At 39.6% G+C, this 18759-nt stretch overlaps 1 protein-coding gene across 2 annotated transcripts; it reads right to left on the reverse strand.

The window, feature by feature from the left end:
- Window positions 1-88: 88 nt before the first annotated feature.
- On the reverse strand, window positions 89-11175 carry stv (BAG domain-containing protein starvin). Of its 2 annotated transcripts, none has more exons than XM_028306841.1 (3): window positions 11036-11175; window positions 2782-2926; window positions 89-2017 (listed from the first exon to the last, which is right to left on the reverse strand). In XM_028306841.1, exons 1-3 carry the CDS (start codon window positions 11045-11047, stop codon window positions 369-371), a joined length of 1806 nt encoding a protein of 601 aa, XP_028162642.1. In that variant the 5' UTR covers window positions 11048-11175; the 3' UTR covers window positions 89-368. The 2 variants fall into 2 exon arrangements, with proteins under 2 accessions (XP_028162642.1, XP_028162641.1); XM_028306840.1 differs by lacking the exon at window positions 11036-11175 and adding an exon at window positions 7113-7327.
- Window positions 11176-18759: the final 7584 nt, after the last annotated feature.

Genomic DNA, 18759 nt, shown 5'->3' on the forward strand with positions numbered 1-18759 from the left:
AGTATTATTTTTCATTTCAGTAGCCCTAGTAACAGAGGGAAATGAAGAAAATAACAGAACCTTTTTTGTGGACTCAATATTTATTACGAAAATGTTGTTATCAAGTATGATAAACAATAAATTAATTAAATATTAGGATTTAAATAAGAGGAGACCATTCCAAATCCTGAAGGACAACAAATTCCTTTACATATCTTGTTTTAATATTAAAAACGTAAATTGTACAAACATAAACACTATAATATGTCAACACTTGTGTTATTTACGCACAGAGAATCAACACGAAGAGGAAAGAAGGCAGAGTGGCCCCGTGCGGCGGATATACGCGTATCTACATCGAGTAATTCATTCACTAAGGCAAAGCTAAACTATTGACTAGCAGCACCGTCCAGCTCCATCGCCACGGCCGCGTCGCCCGTCGCGTCCACTTGCATCGTGGCTTCCGTCTCTTTCTTCTCCGTCTGTTCCTTATTGCTATCCTTTTCTTTATTATCCTTACTCTTATCTCTCTTTTTTACGTTTTTGCCACCCTTTTTGGGGCTAGTTTTTTTATCTGTCGTCTCCTGGTCCTTCTGCTCCGCGTTTTGTTCGGGGGCCTTGTCCTCGGGCCGCGTGTCGGCGGCCTGGGGCTCCGCGGCGACCTGCGCGGCGGGGACCTCAGCCGCCTCCACTTTCTCCTCCTGGGGTTTGGTATCTTTAATCTCTTGTTGTGACTGTGTACTGTGCGCCTCCTCCTTCTGCTCGGTCGTTACCTGCTCGGCCGGCGCGTCCTTCATCTCGACCTCCGCGCCGTTCACCGCGACCGGGTCGGCCAGCTCGGCGTTTTCATTCATAACTACGTCCTGGCTTGCCGCCGCGTTGCTCCCCTTTTCCGCTTTCGCCTCTAAAACCGCTATACACTTTTGAATACATTTGATCGCCTCCTTCCGGGCCTGCCTGATGTTCTCCTTGCCCTCCGTTTCAATATTGTCTAACTTAATGAGATTCCTCGTCAGCATCTCATCTAGGAATAAATATCTCTTGTCTTTTTTGGTACCGGTGAAGTTTTCCACTTCGGACATCAGGTTGAGGACGTCAGTTTGAATGCTAAGGATCTGGGTTATGGGGTCGTTCGCGGAGGGAGGCTGCGGTTTGGGCTGCGGCGGCGGCGTGGGTTGCTTCGGCGGCGCCTGCTGCTGCGGCGCGGGCTTCTGCTGCTGCTGCTGTTGTTGCGGTTGCGGTTGCGGCCGCGGCTGGGGCTCCGGTCTGGGCGGCGCGTGCTCGTGGTGCACGGGCACCTTCACATAGTGTTCATCTGGTTGCGGCTGCGGCTTCGGCGACTGCGAACGCTGCGGGGAGGCGCCGCGCGCGAAAGCGGTCTGCGGGTACACCTTCTGCTGGACGAAAGGCTGCGGGCCCTGCCGGAAGCCTTTGTTGAAGGGGGTGCCGAACGCCCGCGAGAAGTTCGGCGGCGCGTGGAAGGCGGGGCCGTCGTCGAAGTCGGCGTAGTTGTGCGCTGTCGGCTGCGGCGGCGGCGCGTAGGCCGGCTTGGGCTCGCCGAAGTGCGCCGACTTGTTGATGACGGGCTCGTCGCGGCCCTCCACGAAGATGGGGATGTGGCGCACGTTGGAGGGCTGCGGCTCCGCGTGCTCCGGGTGGTTGGGCGAGCTCATGCTGGGGTTGTTCTGGTCGTGCGCGTAGCCGTCGGGAGGTGCGGACATGGACCGTTGGCCCCGGTCGTCCGCATCAACCAGGCTGGGGTCGGCGGCGCTCCTCTGGCCGAGGTCGACGGTGTTGCGGAGCCCGTACTGCGGCAGGTGGGACGAGGGGGCGGCGGGGGCTGGGGAGGGGGCGGGCTCGGTCTGTGTGGCGGCGCTGCTGTGTTGCGGGGAGGGGGGTGCGGGCGGGGCCGCGGGCGGCGGGGGCTCGTCGCGCGCGCTGTACCTGCGGTTCCAGTGTGTAGGGAAGTGCTCCCTGAACTCTGGCGGGATGTCGTCGAAGGGGAATCTGTCGAAGCCGCCGAAGCTCTCGCCGAAATCTGCAACGAGGGAACGTTTGGTTACACAACCTGCGAAGGTGAAACGCCCCGATCAGTGAGTCTGTTGGCACTGATGTGATTTCTAAGACTTTAGTTAACGTTTTAAGTATTACAATAACAGATGAATGTAATTTAGCTATTAATGGTCAATCTGTCAACGATTCAATTAGCAAACTAAACCTAGTTTGCTCGTGTTAAAAGTGAGAGGTTTCGATTAATTATATCCTGATAACGCAACCTTGAATGGTAATGACATTGCTTGTTATATTGCTGCTGCTTATATTACTTATTATACTTATGGGCAAAAATATGGAATCACCCCGTTGTGTTTGGTTCCGAGTAATTTTTAGAACAGATTGACTATGTATGTGTCTATTCTTGCGATCGCTCGGAACAACTAGAGTGATTCCATATGTTTGGTCGCGAGCGTTTCGTTCGTTACAGCCAAATGACGTCCACTGCTGGACAAAGGCCTCCTCCAAGGTTTTCCACAATGCACGGTCCTGCGTGGGACGTCCACCTACAAGGTGGACCGACGACATCGTAAAGGTAGCAGGGAAGCGCTGGACGCAGGCCGCTACCAATCGATCAACATGGAAAGCATTGGGGGAGGCCTATGTTCAGCAGTGGACGTCCTGTGGCTGAAATGATGATGATGATGATGACAGTCCTGCGCTGCCCGCATCCAGGCTCTTCCCGCGACCATTACCAGATCGTCGGTCCACCTAGTAAGAGGCGAATGTTTTAAAGAAGTGTTATGTTACCTTCTGTGGCGTCCTGGCTGGAGGGCCGCCGCTTGCGCGCCCAGGTGGCGGGCCGCTGGCGCAGGCGCGCCGCTATGTCTGGGTGCCGCGCCGCGAGCTCGCTCCACGCGCCCGAGCCCTCCTCCTCATCAAACGGGAAGCCGCGCTGTGGACAGGACGAGTCGACGTCAGCATTGGAAGGTAAAAAGATAAGTATTATGCTGGGGTTTGCATCGTGCGGTCCACAGTCCACACAGCTTATGACCGCAGTCTGTGGAGGAACACTATCTGTGGTCGCGATCCTCATCAGGAAGAAGAAGAATTATGTTGGGGATAAGTGTAAGGATGCGTTTTAAGTGAGTTTTTCTCGCTCTTTGCGATTAAGATTTCCCATTTACGGGTTTCGCAAATATTTTTGAAATTGTTTCTTAGAAGCTAACGACAGTTTTGTGCATTTCAAATTTTCAAACATGTCTGTGACCATGGGCGTAACCAGCTTCTGGCTTAGGGGGGGTCAGATTTAGTTCAGATAGTTTGACTTAGCTTCTTCAAAGCGAATTCCAGGGGGGCAGTTGCCCAACCCTGGGTACGCTTATGTCTGTGACCGTTATTAGGTAACACATTAAGGTACAATTCCAAGACGGGCCGCAGACCGCAAACTGCAAAACTCTATGAAATCTGCGGAATTGGAATTGTACCTTTATGCATGTGACGTGGTCAGTAATAGCCTCAAACAAAGAAGACAGTTCGTAATCTTAGCAAAAAAGTGTCATTCACAAAACAGGAAATGAAAAGTAAAAATGCATCGATTTCTTCGATATCCAGACGCGGATGTAGCCGCGCAAGTGGCGCTCATACAAAGTACTTACGCGAAGAGTTCGCCATATACGGCAAGGACGCCCCGGCGACCTCACTGTCGCGACTTTCGTGTGTTGACGACGAATAAACTCGTTATAATTATTCACGAAATTGTAGTAAAACGTTTCGGGTGCCAGATAGATAAGACAATTTTAAAGGTAAAGCGCAAGGTCCGATAAAAATTTAAATAGGTATTCAAACAATCAGGAATTCGTGATCACGCAAATATAGCGTGCGCGCAGCACGATTGACAGTTGCATCGTTAATGCTCTGATCGCTAACTGGTGTTTATTTTTTTAAACCTGATACATCAAACAAATTATTCGAGAAGAAATACTTTAATATGCATCCATCGCAGTTGTGTTTTGACATTGTGTTGTGTAGGCGTAAGTTTTTGCCAGTTTTTGCCGTCTCAGGCAAACATGGTAACTTTGCAGAGTACGTTCACCTTACAACTGCGCAAATCGATTTAAGCTTCAGACTACTAGAAAATAAATGTAACATTTTAAAGCAAGTTGGTCGTTGAGTTAATAAGAAGAGTCGAGTATATAAAATGAAACTAAAAACAATTCCTATCAAAAATGTATACTCAATGAAAGACTTCCAATAAAAAAAGTGATTCCCACATGAATTACAGAACTTTGCATATTTATACTGCCACTAACCCAGTTCTAGCATGCCTATAAAAATAGACAAATCCGGCAGAAAGTGCAAACACCCAAATCCAAATGCAAATAGGAATCCAAATGCGAATAAGAATTACGAGACCAATCGAATCCACGCGAATTAAATTAACATAGAAAAAGTCACATACGAGTTACATAAACTTTAGGCAGACCGATGTATTTACAAGATGACATCATCATCACCGAGGTGGGCAGAGGTGAACAAAAACCGATCGCGTTGCGTCATACAATCGCGAACGAAGAGGACGTTTCGTCGGAAAAACGTGCAATAACAATAATACAAGAGGCACGTGCACCGTATCGTGACTCTTTGGAACGAAGTCACAACATTTCAGGAACTCTGACCATTCATGAAACGGATAACATCGTTATGGATTTCATTCACTGGAATTTATATGAACTAAATATCGTTGAAAGGAATAAAACCCTCGAAATAATTTCAAATGATTGATGTGCTGAATAGGCATGTAAAAGTTCAGGCGAAGCTAAAAACAAACGATTAATATTAACCGCACGTACCACCGTTGATTCATCTGACGCAACTGGTGTCAACGACCCGTGTTCTATTACTATAACAATAACTATATGTGGTTTGATTAGCTGCTTCAATATGAAACCCTTACGCAGAATCGCGTGAGTGCACAAAAAATCAACAAAAACGGTCCGAAGTTGGAAGATTTCAAATTGATAATTTTTTTTATCCTTGGAAAGACGCAGCCGAGACTAATGCACCCATCTATATTCAAGAACAAAGCCTCTGTGAAGAAACATTTGCGTAGGAAAACACGTTTTTACCTATTTTGAAACTGACCTATTAATTAATTCACAGGAAGTTAGACATATCGATCCTTTTTAAGAATGTCGAGAAGTCCAGTAATCTCGGATTTACTAATAAAGACAAAGTAGTCACCGTCATCCGAAAGACTAAACTGAAAACCATATTTGCATCAGAGCCAGCTGGTGTAGGTGTCATATGACACACACCTTTAGAATCACCTATAATAATATGTTCGTTTATGTACGCGGTATGTATTTTGCCATCTAAGATAAATACTGGGGTGACATCACCGGCTAATATTATGGCCAATGTTTACAAGTCGCGGATTTACGAGAGGACGGATTTTAGCAAACCGGCCAAACGGCCCTGAACTTGGCAAAGGTGGAAAAATGTGGCATTATTGTTTATGAAGAAGCAAACAGCCAAGTGTCTGAAGAATCTCCCAAAAGGTTGAAAGTTATTATTAGAAGCAGGTAGCAAATTCGGTGTGCAGTATTTCAAAGAGCGCTATCGAACCCGAAGTGTATGGATAAGTTCCGCAAAGGAACAGAATTTAGGCTGGAATGCACTTGGGAGTGAAAGCAGATGGGAGTTGTTATCATTAGCGAAAACTCACGGGCGCCAGCGTCTGAAAGATGTTTTGAAGTAGGTAAATCATAGGCAATTTATTATAAGATGGGTTGCTTCTATTCTATTATCATATTTTTCATTTAGGGATCATGACTCTGCTTTATTTTTCTAATTGATTTGCAGCAATTTTGCTCTTTCAAAGTGATATCGTAAAGCAATTGTTTATTGGGATTAGTCATTCTAACAAATGTAGCTACTGGATGCTTTTGTTAATTGTTTTCATAAATTCCTTTTCATTGTACCTATTTCCTCATTGTTATCTTAATTGTTGTGTTCTGAAGTATTCAACAATTTTGTTATTCTCTTTTCAAAATCACTCATACTGTTAAAATAATAAATCTTCAAGGTTTATTTTTTTACTCTCATAAAACTTTATGTAACGGACGTTAACTGCACCTTTTAATTTATATTATTTTAAGGTCTACTAACGTCTATAAATGGCATTTCGGCCGTTGCGCCGCGTTCAGCGTCTGGGGTGACTCAACGCGACTCTTGCGCACGTGACGTCAAAACTGTTTACATGCTATACAGTTTGCAGACCTACACAAATGCTTACACATTTGGAATGATTTATTGATTGTGTAAACTAGGAGTTTGATCGTCCTTATTGGGATTGCTTTACTTCAAAACTCCAAGTAGTCAAGATCAGAGTTGGGCAGATCTCAAATTGGCTAAGAATCTAAACAATCAAAAAACTGATGATCAATTTAATCAATTTTTAAGACTCAAGAACATGGGGAGTAGTCAGAAGAATTGAGTCCTGAGAGAAAAAAAAAGGAAAAGAGCGCTTCCATCAGCTCCAAAACGTTTCACCACACCGATAAAATTATTATAATAGTAAATCTGTCAAACTCAGAAGAGATTTGAAATAGTTTGGATGAATCAGAAGTAGAAATGAGTCGCGTTTATCAAGTGGTAAATATAAACAATAAGGCACGGCCTCGCAATGACCATGCTTCCACCTGGCTGGTTTCCAGAGTTTAACAAGGGAAATATTCTAATGGCCATAATTTGACAGACACCTCATTACCTCTAAATAGCTATCATTAGCCTCAACGCTTCACATAGTAAAATATATTGAGTATTTCTACTTTTATTATAGCGGAAAATGCACAAAACTGTTTCAATTTTCAATGAATCAACTTGTAAGGAAAAAAAGAAAATGGAAAATCAATCATTTTTTCTTTTTCAATAAAGAGGTGGTAAGAAAGTTTTCAAAATTAAAATTACATTGCAAATTGTTGTTTTAAAACTAAACCGAAGTAAATATAAAATCTATAGGTAAGTTATTAAAAATTTTGAAAAGCTCTTTTATAAATTTTTCTTCAATAAAAAGTTTTCTGCATTTTCTAGTTAACTTTAAGTTTATATTGTTTCAATAACACTCCAATGTTACCTACCTCATGTTCCCTCGCGTTCCCGTGGTATTCAGGTGGTTTGTCAACTACAACTGGAGATTCCATAACTTAATCCTAATTCACTGAATATATCACAGATTACAACAGTCCACTCACTAAGTAGCGTGTATGCACACGATAATACTGATAACTGTCTCGTCGAACAATCGCTCGGTATCGTTTCTGGATTTATACTGCGGCGGTCGGCGGCCGCCAACTGTATTTATACAGCCGGTGGGTTGCGCGCCGACCCGATGCTTCTCGAAAGCACGCGAACGTTCGAGATCTCTCTCGGGGAGTTTCGGTCGCGGACCTTTTCTATGGACATGCTCCATTGCGGAATACACGCCGCCCCTACAAGTTTTGTTAGAAAGAAAAGCGGCAATAGAACAGCGAATCAATAAGGCTCATTTTAGATTCCAGAAACTTCCAAACGCGCCTGCGCTTTGAACTCCACTAGAAGCTTCGGGAGCCGACAAGGCATTCAACCCTTAGTAAAATTTGGAAACAATGTAGATTTAACTAAAAGTTACAAAGCTGAATGCCAACTTTTTTTTAAATATTTAAGTAAAATTAACATTTTGTGCAGAATCACTTAACATTTTGGACGTTATCTAAAACTAAATTACCAAGTCAAAACAATAAAATGTGTACAGTGACATACAATAGCAATTTTTTTTTTTACAAAATAAACTTTTCTTCAGCGGTCCTTACAAGTATGATTAATGAAATCGCCATATTATGGAGAATTACCCGAGTCCATTATACGCGACAACACTTTTGCTCATAATGGGATTTAATTTATTTACTTTCTGGCTTACACGTGAATAAAAATTACTTCTGCTCAGAATGTTTTTATATTTATCGTATTTATGGAGTTCCGGCAATATCATCCGCACGTGAAATCCTGATTAAAATATTTCCTTCATTTCGTCAGGTTCTGTAATTTAGAGCCTATTTTTAAAGAACGAAACCTGTGGTTCTTCACTTTTTATTTATGTTTTAAACTTTAGAGATCAGTGATAAAACAAATGACATTCAACTTCAAATGAAAATTTTTAGAGCAAAGAACTGTCTCCGAAAATTACAGAATATTGGAAAATACCAGTCCATCATGGACCAGACAAGAGTCTTGCTTTGTCAGGCAAGTTCATTGTCCGTTATAAGAACGTTGACGACGTTTCCTGACGCGCCTTTGATTGTAAGCAGTTCGTTTGTCTACAGACGACGCACTCTGCCATACACGGAGAGGTTCAAAACAAAAAGGCAATTTAGCAGAAGCGATAAATCTTTCAAGATGTCAAAAAAAAAGAGTTATTAATGATTCTTTCCATAACTTTTAATGTATTTACTATTTAAATACCAAAGTTAGCTTGTGACTTGTGATGTGAGCTCTTAAAGCTATAAACGGCGGTTACTGCGGAACATTAAAAGTAAAGTTTGAGAATTTTATCTTCTAACTTAAGAAAAACAGATAACTAGTGCTGTATCTTCAACGGAAGATGTTAAACGTTTGTTAATGATAATGAGTTCGCATAGTAGCATAAAAATATTACATATTCAAACAAAAGTATTATACGCAAAAATATAAATTATGTGAAAATCTAACGCTGGAAATACTTCCAAGGCCGATCGAAATAAAGTGGTAGAATGGAATTGGGGGCAAACGTAGGAGGAAAGTTAACCACAGTTTCAATCGGAGCGAGTTTTATACTAAATTCATATTAAATTTTACCCATTATTGACTACTGCACTCATTATTATGGCATTATGTCATCTTTAAAGGCAGTGTGATGTTGTATAATGACTATTAGAAAGAAATACAATTAAGTTTCTGGATCTACTTAGGAATAATGTAGACTAATCATTTTACTACCTAATTAGATTTATCCTATGGATATGAACGTTCTTGTATTTTTATAATGTTTGGTAGTTGTTGTAGCTTAACTAGAGATGGGTTTGTAGCCAGCTAGTTTGGATAATAACTGATTATTATCTATTAATAGCCATTAATAGCCATCCATTGGCTAGTAACCCTGCTATTAATAGTTTCTTACGTTTTTTCTTCCACCTTTAAAATCAAATCAATATTAAAATCAAATATTACTCAAAGAAACAAAAAAGAACTAAAAAAACATCAATGTAATTTATATAAACGACATTGTAGTTAAAAAAGAATCTAAATATATAAAAGGAGAAACTGACTGGCTTAGTGACAGATCAACGCACAGCCTAAACGGCTAAACGTAGGCACTCGAAAGGAAGGGACGTAGGTAGCTTAATTACCGTAGAGGTGCACTAAGAAAGGAATTACCGAAATTCCCAAGGGAACGGGAATTAGCGGGAAAATCCTTTTGTATGAAAAATCTAAACCGCTTAAGTCAGTCGCTTGAAATTTGGCATGTAGGTTCCTTACGTTCCTTCACGTTCCCGCGACTTCGTACGCGAGGATCCCGTTTTACCCCCTTCATCTATCTTACGCGGTTTAGATTTTTTCATACAAATGTTTTTTACCGCTAACTCCCGTTCCCGTGGGAATTTTGCAATATCCTGTTGTAACTAAGCTTTAAGTTTACTAAGGTACCTGCATGCCAAATTTCAAGCGTCTAACTTAAGCGGTTTAGATTTTTCATACAAAAGGATTTTCCCAATAATTCCCGTTGCCGTGGGAATTTCGGGAATTCCTTGTTGTACCTAAGCTTTCAATTTACTAAGGTACCTACATGCCAAATTTCAGGCGTCTAACTTAAGCGGTTTAGATTTTTCATACCAAAGGATTTCCCGCTAATTCCCGTTCCCGTGGGAATTTAGGGAATTCCTTTCTTAGTGCACCTTTACGGTACCTAAGCTACGTCCCTTCCAAATTTCAAGTGCATACGTTTAGCCGTTTAGGCTGTGCGTTGATATGTCACTAAGTCAGTCAGTTTCTCCTTTTAACGTGGTTTAGATTTTTTCATACAAATGTTTTTTCCCGCTAACTCCCGTTCTCGTGGGAATTTTGCAATATCCTCTTGTAACTAAGCTTTGAGTTTACTAAGGTACCTGCATGCCAAATTTCAAGCGTCTATCTTACGTGGTTTAGATTTTTTTATACAACTGTTTTTTCCCGCTAACTCCTGTTCTCGTGGGAATTTTTCAATATCCTCTTATAATTAAGCTTTGAGTTTACTAAGGTACCTGCATGCCAAATTCCAAGCGTCTATCTTACGTGGTTTAGATTTTTTCATACAAATGTTTTTTCCCGCTAACTCCCGTTCCCGTGGGAAGTTTGCAATATTCTCTTGTAACTAAGCTTTGAGTTTACTAAGGTACCTGCATGCCAAATTTCAAGCGTCTATCTTACATGGTTTAGATTTTTCATACAAAAGGATTTTCCGGCTAATTCCCGTGCCCGTGGGAATTTCGGGTATTCCTTTCTTAATGCACCTCTACGGTACCTAAGCTACGTCCCTTCCAAATTTCAAGTGTTAAATTTGTAAACTATGAAGGGATATGTTTAATCATTAGTATAACATTAATAGCAGGGTTACTATCTGAAATCGGCTATTATTGGCTATTTATGGCTAATAACTGCTTTTAATCCGTTATTAGCCAATTGCTATTAATCGGATTATTAGCACTTACCCATCTCTAAGCTTAACCCTTATCACGCAGATCTAAAGAAATGAGTCTCGGTTAACTGAACTAAGAGTTGGAATTGAGAATACTGACACGTACGAAGCCGCTGGCCACAGCTGCTTGAATAATAAGTAATATTAACTGGGCCGCAATTTAAACTGAAAGCCAGATTCCACGAAGAGCATTAAATGCGAATTTAGTTGAGCGTAAACATAACATTTAGATTGTTGGCAACACGATGTAATCAATGTTACCAACAATCACTATTCATATTCCAATCTGCATCGCATATCGCGACGTTTACTCACGTTTCGCTTCATTTTAGACTGTCATGTTCTGCCAATTCAAACTTGACACTGATATTAATTTAAATTTTTCATAAATTCACTGATTTTGTCAAAATTTCTTCAGGGACGTCCACTCGTGCACCGCGAGTCGATTCACTGTGTTGTGGGTGGGTGCGCGAATCCGAAATAGAACTTTTGGAATAACACTACACAAATTATATTACTTGCGTCACCGGCTTCTCTGACGAGACGAAGATCAAGAGCGGACGTGCCTGACCTGACGCGTCTGTAGTGAACTATCTTTTCGTTTGTTGACAAATCTTAATTAGCACTTATGTGTGCCAAGCCAATGCAACAATTATCTCGCGCATCAATCTCATTATCTTATCAAGCTTCTTATTCTTATCAATTTCCATCGTTTAGCATTCAAGTTTTACATTTTGTTATAACCGCGGTGGCTGAACGCTTCTACAACGCTAAATCGATTAAAACCTTTTCAGACGTGACGTCAGATATTCAAGGGTGAAATGATTATTTTTCAACCCACCGGACACGGTATTATTTTGAAAGTAAACGCGAAGAATGTATTCCATACAGGAGTTTGTGTACTGATACATACAGTTTATGAAACGAACGGAACAATTGTTTATTATTCGGTGCAACAAGCACTTAAATAAGTTACATCCGCCTATTCAAAACATCCACTGAAAATCTAATGAACGTTTGATAAAGACGATCGGAAAATCAATCAGGAGGACAATGCATTTCAACACAAAGATATTCCAGATTAGCTTTAGAATCAGCAGTTCTGTAAACTGTTTTGTAAATGGCTACCTGCACTGATGCCACCAACTCTCAATTATGTTGACGCTTTTATCAACATAAAATGGCTTCATTTAAAGCCACGTGCAGCTTCGATTCCTCTGTTCTGTATTATAGGTGCAGTAAAAGGGAAGTCCTTGAGCAACCCACTGGTGGTGTTGAATTGAATCATGACGCCCACACGTTCGACTAACAAATTGCAAGTCGTAGTATGATCATAACCGTCCACTGCAATAATGCAGACACTTTGTGGTTAGGGCTATCAGCTTCAGAATACGCCACGCGATTAATGAGAACAAGTTTATTTAATTCAAGAAACGAACGCTGTGGTAAACCGCTGCACCGAAATGCAGTAACGATGTTTTGAAAACATCTGCTTGGAGCTAACAACAAGTTTGGTATTGCAAGTTAATTTGAATTTACATAAAATAAATTAACATTTCGATTCGCGATTTATCGCTTAGGTACGTACAAACGAGAAAGTTTGTTTAGAAATACAGAAATAGAAATGATTTTGTTTTGCAATAGATAGATAGATATCACCAACCCTGATATCATTAGCTCAGCGAGAGGCAGCTCAGCGGGACCTAATGATAATAAATGAAGTTTGAATAGTCACAGCCTTCGTTGAGTTGTCGCAGAAGTGTGCTTGTTATGCACTTAACAAATCTATAACACAGTCACCTCTATTATTAACGTAATGACTAGCACTGTAATGTCTGCAATATGCGGCAAAATGGGTATCATTCTACATACAATATCTGCGTGATTCTCTAATGTAGGAATATACCTACGAAGATGCACGTATATCAGCAATAATAAGAAAATATAAACAGATGTTTTTGTAGGAGAAACGATGAATATCAGCAGGTGCAAGAGAAACAGGGACCACGTAAGTGTATGGTGATATTCTAGGAGGCAGCGTCATGCCGCCTCCCTAAAGGTGGAGCGTGAATTTGCGTATTTCGTCGTTTTAATGAGACACTAACACGAAATGCGCAGTTTTGCACAAGGCCAATCGTAATTAAAATAAAGCCTTTCCTGTGTCGTGCGAACGAAAACCTAATGTAGGTGTGTCTGACGTACGACAATATTGTTTTGGATTATTTTTAATATGCTTGTGACAATACACATTCGCTTGAACATACGGTTAAGTAAAAACTTAAGGTAATATTAGTAAAATCGTAACCGACAAAGCCAGCTGATACTTGCATGTCGTCCGGTGTTGATGTTGAAAAAACAAGTAAAAAAGTCAAGAGTCAGCATCGTCTTATTTCTTTCCGGACCAGTAATCATGTCTTGCCTGAATTTCTGGCCGTTAGAGTTAGTTTATTTTTGTTTTTTAAAGTCTCAGACGGTTATTCAAGCCCCTTTCTCAGGTTTAAAATATTTCACAACCTTTTTGAATATTCTGACCATGACGATCCTAGAAATTATCATTACTAAGTACATTTTCGCCGAAGTTGCTAAACAACCACTAGTGGCAAATAAAACAAGTCGAGCTATCAACATCGACTGCAAGTACCTAAATACAAACAAACATCATAACAGTATCTACATCCACTAAACAAATTGTAGCTAGACTTCAGACAATGTTTACAGCGTCATAAATTTGCTTCTACATCGCAACCGCTGGTACAAAGTCATGTTTCCTTGGTACAGTTTACAAGAATAAACATGGAATGTTGTCCTAAATAATGAATTCACTATATCCAAATCTAAACACTTGGAAGGAATCTGGATGGCGTCAAAAGACTGCCCTCATTTTTGTAAGACACCAATAAATTGACTAGGTATGTAATAATACCATCAATTGTATTACTATTTCTCAAGAAGTATTTGAAGTGATGTCTAATTGACGAAGCGACACCGAACAATGTCTTGCTAGATAACGAATAAACATAACGTTACGTACAACGAACATTTATTGATAGATATGTAGGCCTTTTCCAGGACAAATGCAATAGAAGACTATACATAGAGAGATTTTAATTTCCTCCTAAACCTCACACGCATAGCCAGTTACCAATAATGCGTTGGTCAGCGTTGATAACTCAATTCTAGATTTTAGAATCCGCAACGAATTGATCTGACACTGCCAATTTACATTCAAACGTTCTTTATTGTCCTTCAACCGGTGACCTGTTTGCTTTAGATAAATCTACTCCAAGTCATCATCACAATTCACAATCAATCACATTGATGGTCGTTAACAAAGTTCGTCCTAAAAGTTGATCCTCGTAACAACTTACTTTTTTAAAACTTTAATTTCTGATTATTTAATTATATTTCCTTGAAGGATAGGAAACAAGATGTGATGCTCTAACAGAGCTGGAAGATGGGCAAGATACTCCTGATTGATGTTTGCATTGAACATTATCACACAAGGATATCTTTAAATTAACATTTTGGTGTCACGTTGGAGATCTACGTGTACAAGATTGTACCAGAAATATCGATGTCCGCAATAACAAACCAATGACTAAACATGTCGTAAGCGTGCACTGTACGCCTACTAACTTATTTTTAGTCCAATAAAGGGCAACTCTTGAGCGATCGTCTGTCGTACTACTAATACTACATACGTAAAATAGGAGAGCAATTTACAGCTATTGTAATGAACACGTAGTTGTTGAGATCTAATGTAAAGATAATTATCAGAGGGCTAGCACGGAATGTTTGTATCGCCGAATAAATATTAAATTGTATATCATCTATTGAATTGAGTTTTGTGTCACAGATACTCTTGAGACGACACGCTTCATGCTCCACCGGCTTGTCTCATTGTCTGCCGTCGATATACCTTCTCGTTTATATTTGATCCCAATCTGCTGGGTCTTTGTTATGAATTTGAAATCGAAATATTATACAGGGTGTTTGGCGCATCGTGTGCCAAAATGATTTGGCGGATAGAATGGGTCATTTCCTATATTTTCAGCTTCCATAACACGTTCCATGTCAGGCGGCTACTTTTATATTAAGTTTTTTAGTAATTTCACCAAAATACCCAAATCGCATCATTTAATTTCGATTTAAAAAAAAACTACTAAGCGCAGCCTCAAAGTAAATATTTTGTTTTGACGTGCATTGATATAGGGTTGCATCAAATCTAAATTTACTGGCAAATACCATCTAGTTTTTTTTTAATTCAGCTTTGAACTTTTCCGAAAAGTTAAAAATGGACTGAACATTTAAGTTTACATGGCTATAAATTTTTTTTTAAAAGAGATAGCGATCTTCGGATTTTATCAAAACTTCTCTAGTCTATCCCCATTCAAACGGTATACTAATCTTGTTTAAATAATAACAACAACTTCACAAATTCCCTAAATTAGTGCATTGACTCTATTCGGACTGATTTGCGAAATTTGTGTTTATAGCCCCTTTTTGTGTGAATAACACGTTAAATACCTACAGGTAAAAAATATTTATCTTATGCAATGTAAAAAACCTTTTCTCTATCGTTTTTCAATGTGGATTTCTTGAAATTAAAGACGAAAATAATTATTTTGATCGTTTATTAATTATTACAAATTTTGTTCAAAATGTCCGCCTCGGCAACGTATACACTAAGTAACGACATCTTCTTCTAATTTAGACTGGCCCTATACAGTGGCCTGCACGTTCCCCAGACCTAACTCCGTTAGATTTTTACGTCTGGGGACGAGGTAATGAACTGGTGTACGTAACGGAAGTTCAAACATTAGAAGAACTACAACAACGAATAGAAAACGCCTTTATAGTAATAAAAAGAGAAATGAGGCTGCATACGACAACAGTCGAAGATGTCGTGAGTGTATACGTTGCCGAGGCGGACATTTTGAACAAAATTTGTAATAATTAATAAACGATCAAAATAATTATTTTCGTCTTTAATTTCAAGAAATCTACATTGAAAAACGATAGAGAAAAGGTTTTTTACATTGCATAAGATAAATATTTTTTACCTGTAGGTATTTAACGTGTTATTCACACAAAAAGGGGCTATAAACACAAATTTCGCAAATCAGTCCGAATAGAGTCAATGCACTAATTTAGGGAATTTGTGAAGTTGTTGTTATTATTTAAACAAGATTAGTATACCGTTTGAATGGGGATAGACTAGAAAAGTTTTGATAAAATCCGAAGATCGCTATCTCTTTTAAAAAAAAAATTATAGTCATGTAAACTTAAATGTTCAGTCCATTTTTTACTTTTCGGAAAAGTTCAAAGCTGAATTTTAAAAAAACTAGATGATATTTGCCAGTAAATTTAGATTTGATGCAACCCTATATCAATGCACGTCAAAACAAAATATTTACTTTGAGGCTACGCTTAGTAGTTTTTTTTTAATCGAAATTAAATGATGCGATTTGGGTATTTTGGTGAAATTACTAAAAAACTTAATATAAAAGTAGCCGCCTGACATGGAACGTGTTATGGGGGCTGAAAATATAGGAAATGACCCATTCTATCCGCCAAATCATTTTGGCACACGATGCGCCAAACACCCTGTATATCTTCAGGCGAGCTCAATATCAGTGTTGTAGATCACAAAATCACTCGTATTCTTCTAACCGACCCAGACAAACAGGTCCTCCAATTGGTATTTGAAAATAATGCATTCGCAGATGTTATAGCTACATCAACATGCAGACACATAAAAATAACTTTTCAATTTTGTATTTAGAATATGCACAAGTTTTTTAAACCTATTAATTTAATTTTAGGAGGGGCACTAGCAAACAAATTTGCAACGAAGTGGACGGCTCATCTTGAAGTTAACCATGTGACTTTTTCATCCATAGATTCACGTTTGATTGGGGTAATTTTCAAACAATTTAGTGTCAAGCTTAGACGTTATTCCTAATTTAGAAACTACGTGGAAACCAGGTAATTATGTGGATACGGAACAGTAAATCGTATCAATCGCACTTAATTAATCAAATAAGTGAGTAACAGCAAAGCGTGCCAAATCCAATGGTCACGGTGTCTGAGACAATGTCAGTTATGTACATTACGTTTTATTACACATGCATAGTCTTGTTTTCCTCTGGATGTACAGCCGGAATTTTATTTAGCGGAACTTATTGTTATGCTGCGGACAGAAGCGATGATTTCTCATAGTTTATGGATTAACGCAACGCTATGGTACTTGATCTTGGCTGCTGCGCGACCGCAAAATTAGCGCAGATTATTTCATGGGCTCATGTGCAAAGGACTTTGGATATCAGTAAATCAATTGGTATATAAAATCTTGCTTTTGGTTTAAAATTTGCTCCACGCAGTCTGTTACATTACTATTAGATAGAATAGAAACTTGTGCGAAAACTAATCAGCCGCGTACGTAAACGTATGAATTCTCTTTTTTGGCACACAGACCATGACCTAGATAGAAGATACATAGGCCCACTTCTTGTTCTGGGTAAATACTGTTCCTAAGGAACATGGATGAACGAAGCTTCTGTATGAAACAGAGCTCTACAACAGACTTTATGCCTACGCATTACTAGAAAGAATGCATAATCTTTTCTTAAAGATTTTAAACCCTTATTTGTCACCTGTCATCCGCTTTGCAATGGAGTCGGACGGATGTCGAACCTTAATTTCGAACTCCTAAGTTCTTCTGATTAATTTCGTTGCGGGTCCATTGACAGTTTAACTTTCCCCCAGAACAAACTTGACCTTCATTGGTTGGGTTTTTGTGGCGGTCAAGCTGTAGATCCTGGCTACACAGGAGTTGCAGTGGTGGGAACGAGAGGTGGGAATAGTCCCGTATTACTAGAAAGAATATCGTACAATACAAAATTAAACGTTCGATTTGACATAATTAAGTTCGATAACACATAATTCTGACTAAATTGCGATACAATAAACCGTGTACTGAGTCAAACAAGCGATTATTCATTAATTGATTACGATTGCTAAAAGAGGAACACTTGTTTCAACAGCCGACAGGCTTTCAGCCGTAATGTTTCACCTTGGTGATGCACATTTCACACATTGAGTGCCAAAGTATTTAGTCACTTTAGGGTTCGATAAATAATGAACTGGTTACACAATAATTTGAAGAATTTAGATGTAGTGCAATAAGGGAAAAACCTTGCGACTGCTTTATAGCTGTGTCATCCATCGTGTGTGACGAAAGTGACGATCATTCTAGGCTCAGTCATACAAGCAGGTAATTGGACTACATAAAATGGTAACATCAGAAGCATATGGAAAATTTCATGAAAAGGTCCAAAATTTTAAGATGGCAAATCAAATGTGTAGACATTTCCAGTCTGAAGGAGGAGATTTCTTGAATGATGAAGGAATTTCGAAGTGTGACGGGTTATGTGACGTGTGGAGCTCACAACTCGATCAAACAGATTAAATTCTCCTATCGACATGGTTCATTCTTCTTATGAAGAAGTTCCCTAGTAGAGAGTTCATATTTATTCTGACATAACAAACATCTGTAGAGTCACTTTAAGCGGCGTTCAGTACAGATACATAGCTGTTATGATTGATCTTTCTTTAGCATAGCCTGGCATAATGATGACTGTAAATAGCTAGCTCACGATCGGCGCCGGTTACATAACGTTAACCGACGTAGTAATTGTTGTATTCCTTTATAATGGTATGGGCTAGCTAGACAAATACTAATCATTATAATAATATAATAATTACAAATAATCACAAGCAATGCAATTACGGTGTGAGCAGAATAATAATTAGGCATCATTGAGTGACAAGACAATGCACTTTGCGCGGTGCTATACCATTGACAAGCATAACATAGGATAGGAATATTACGGCGTACTTTTCTCATACTATGACATTCCGCCTGCCCACTGTTTGGCCTCGTTCTAAGCAACACCTGATTTATGATAGCGACGTTATAATGACCGATTTCGTTTATCTGGTGGACTTCTAAAAGTGCACACAGTTCCGGCCTTTTC

This window comes from Ostrinia furnacalis, unplaced genomic scaffold, assembly GCF_004193835.3.
Source record: "Ostrinia furnacalis isolate ACB-3 unplaced genomic scaffold, ASM419383v2 OfSCF2049, whole genome shotgun sequence".
Lineage (NCBI taxonomy): Eukaryota > Metazoa > Arthropoda > Insecta > Lepidoptera > Crambidae > Ostrinia > Ostrinia furnacalis.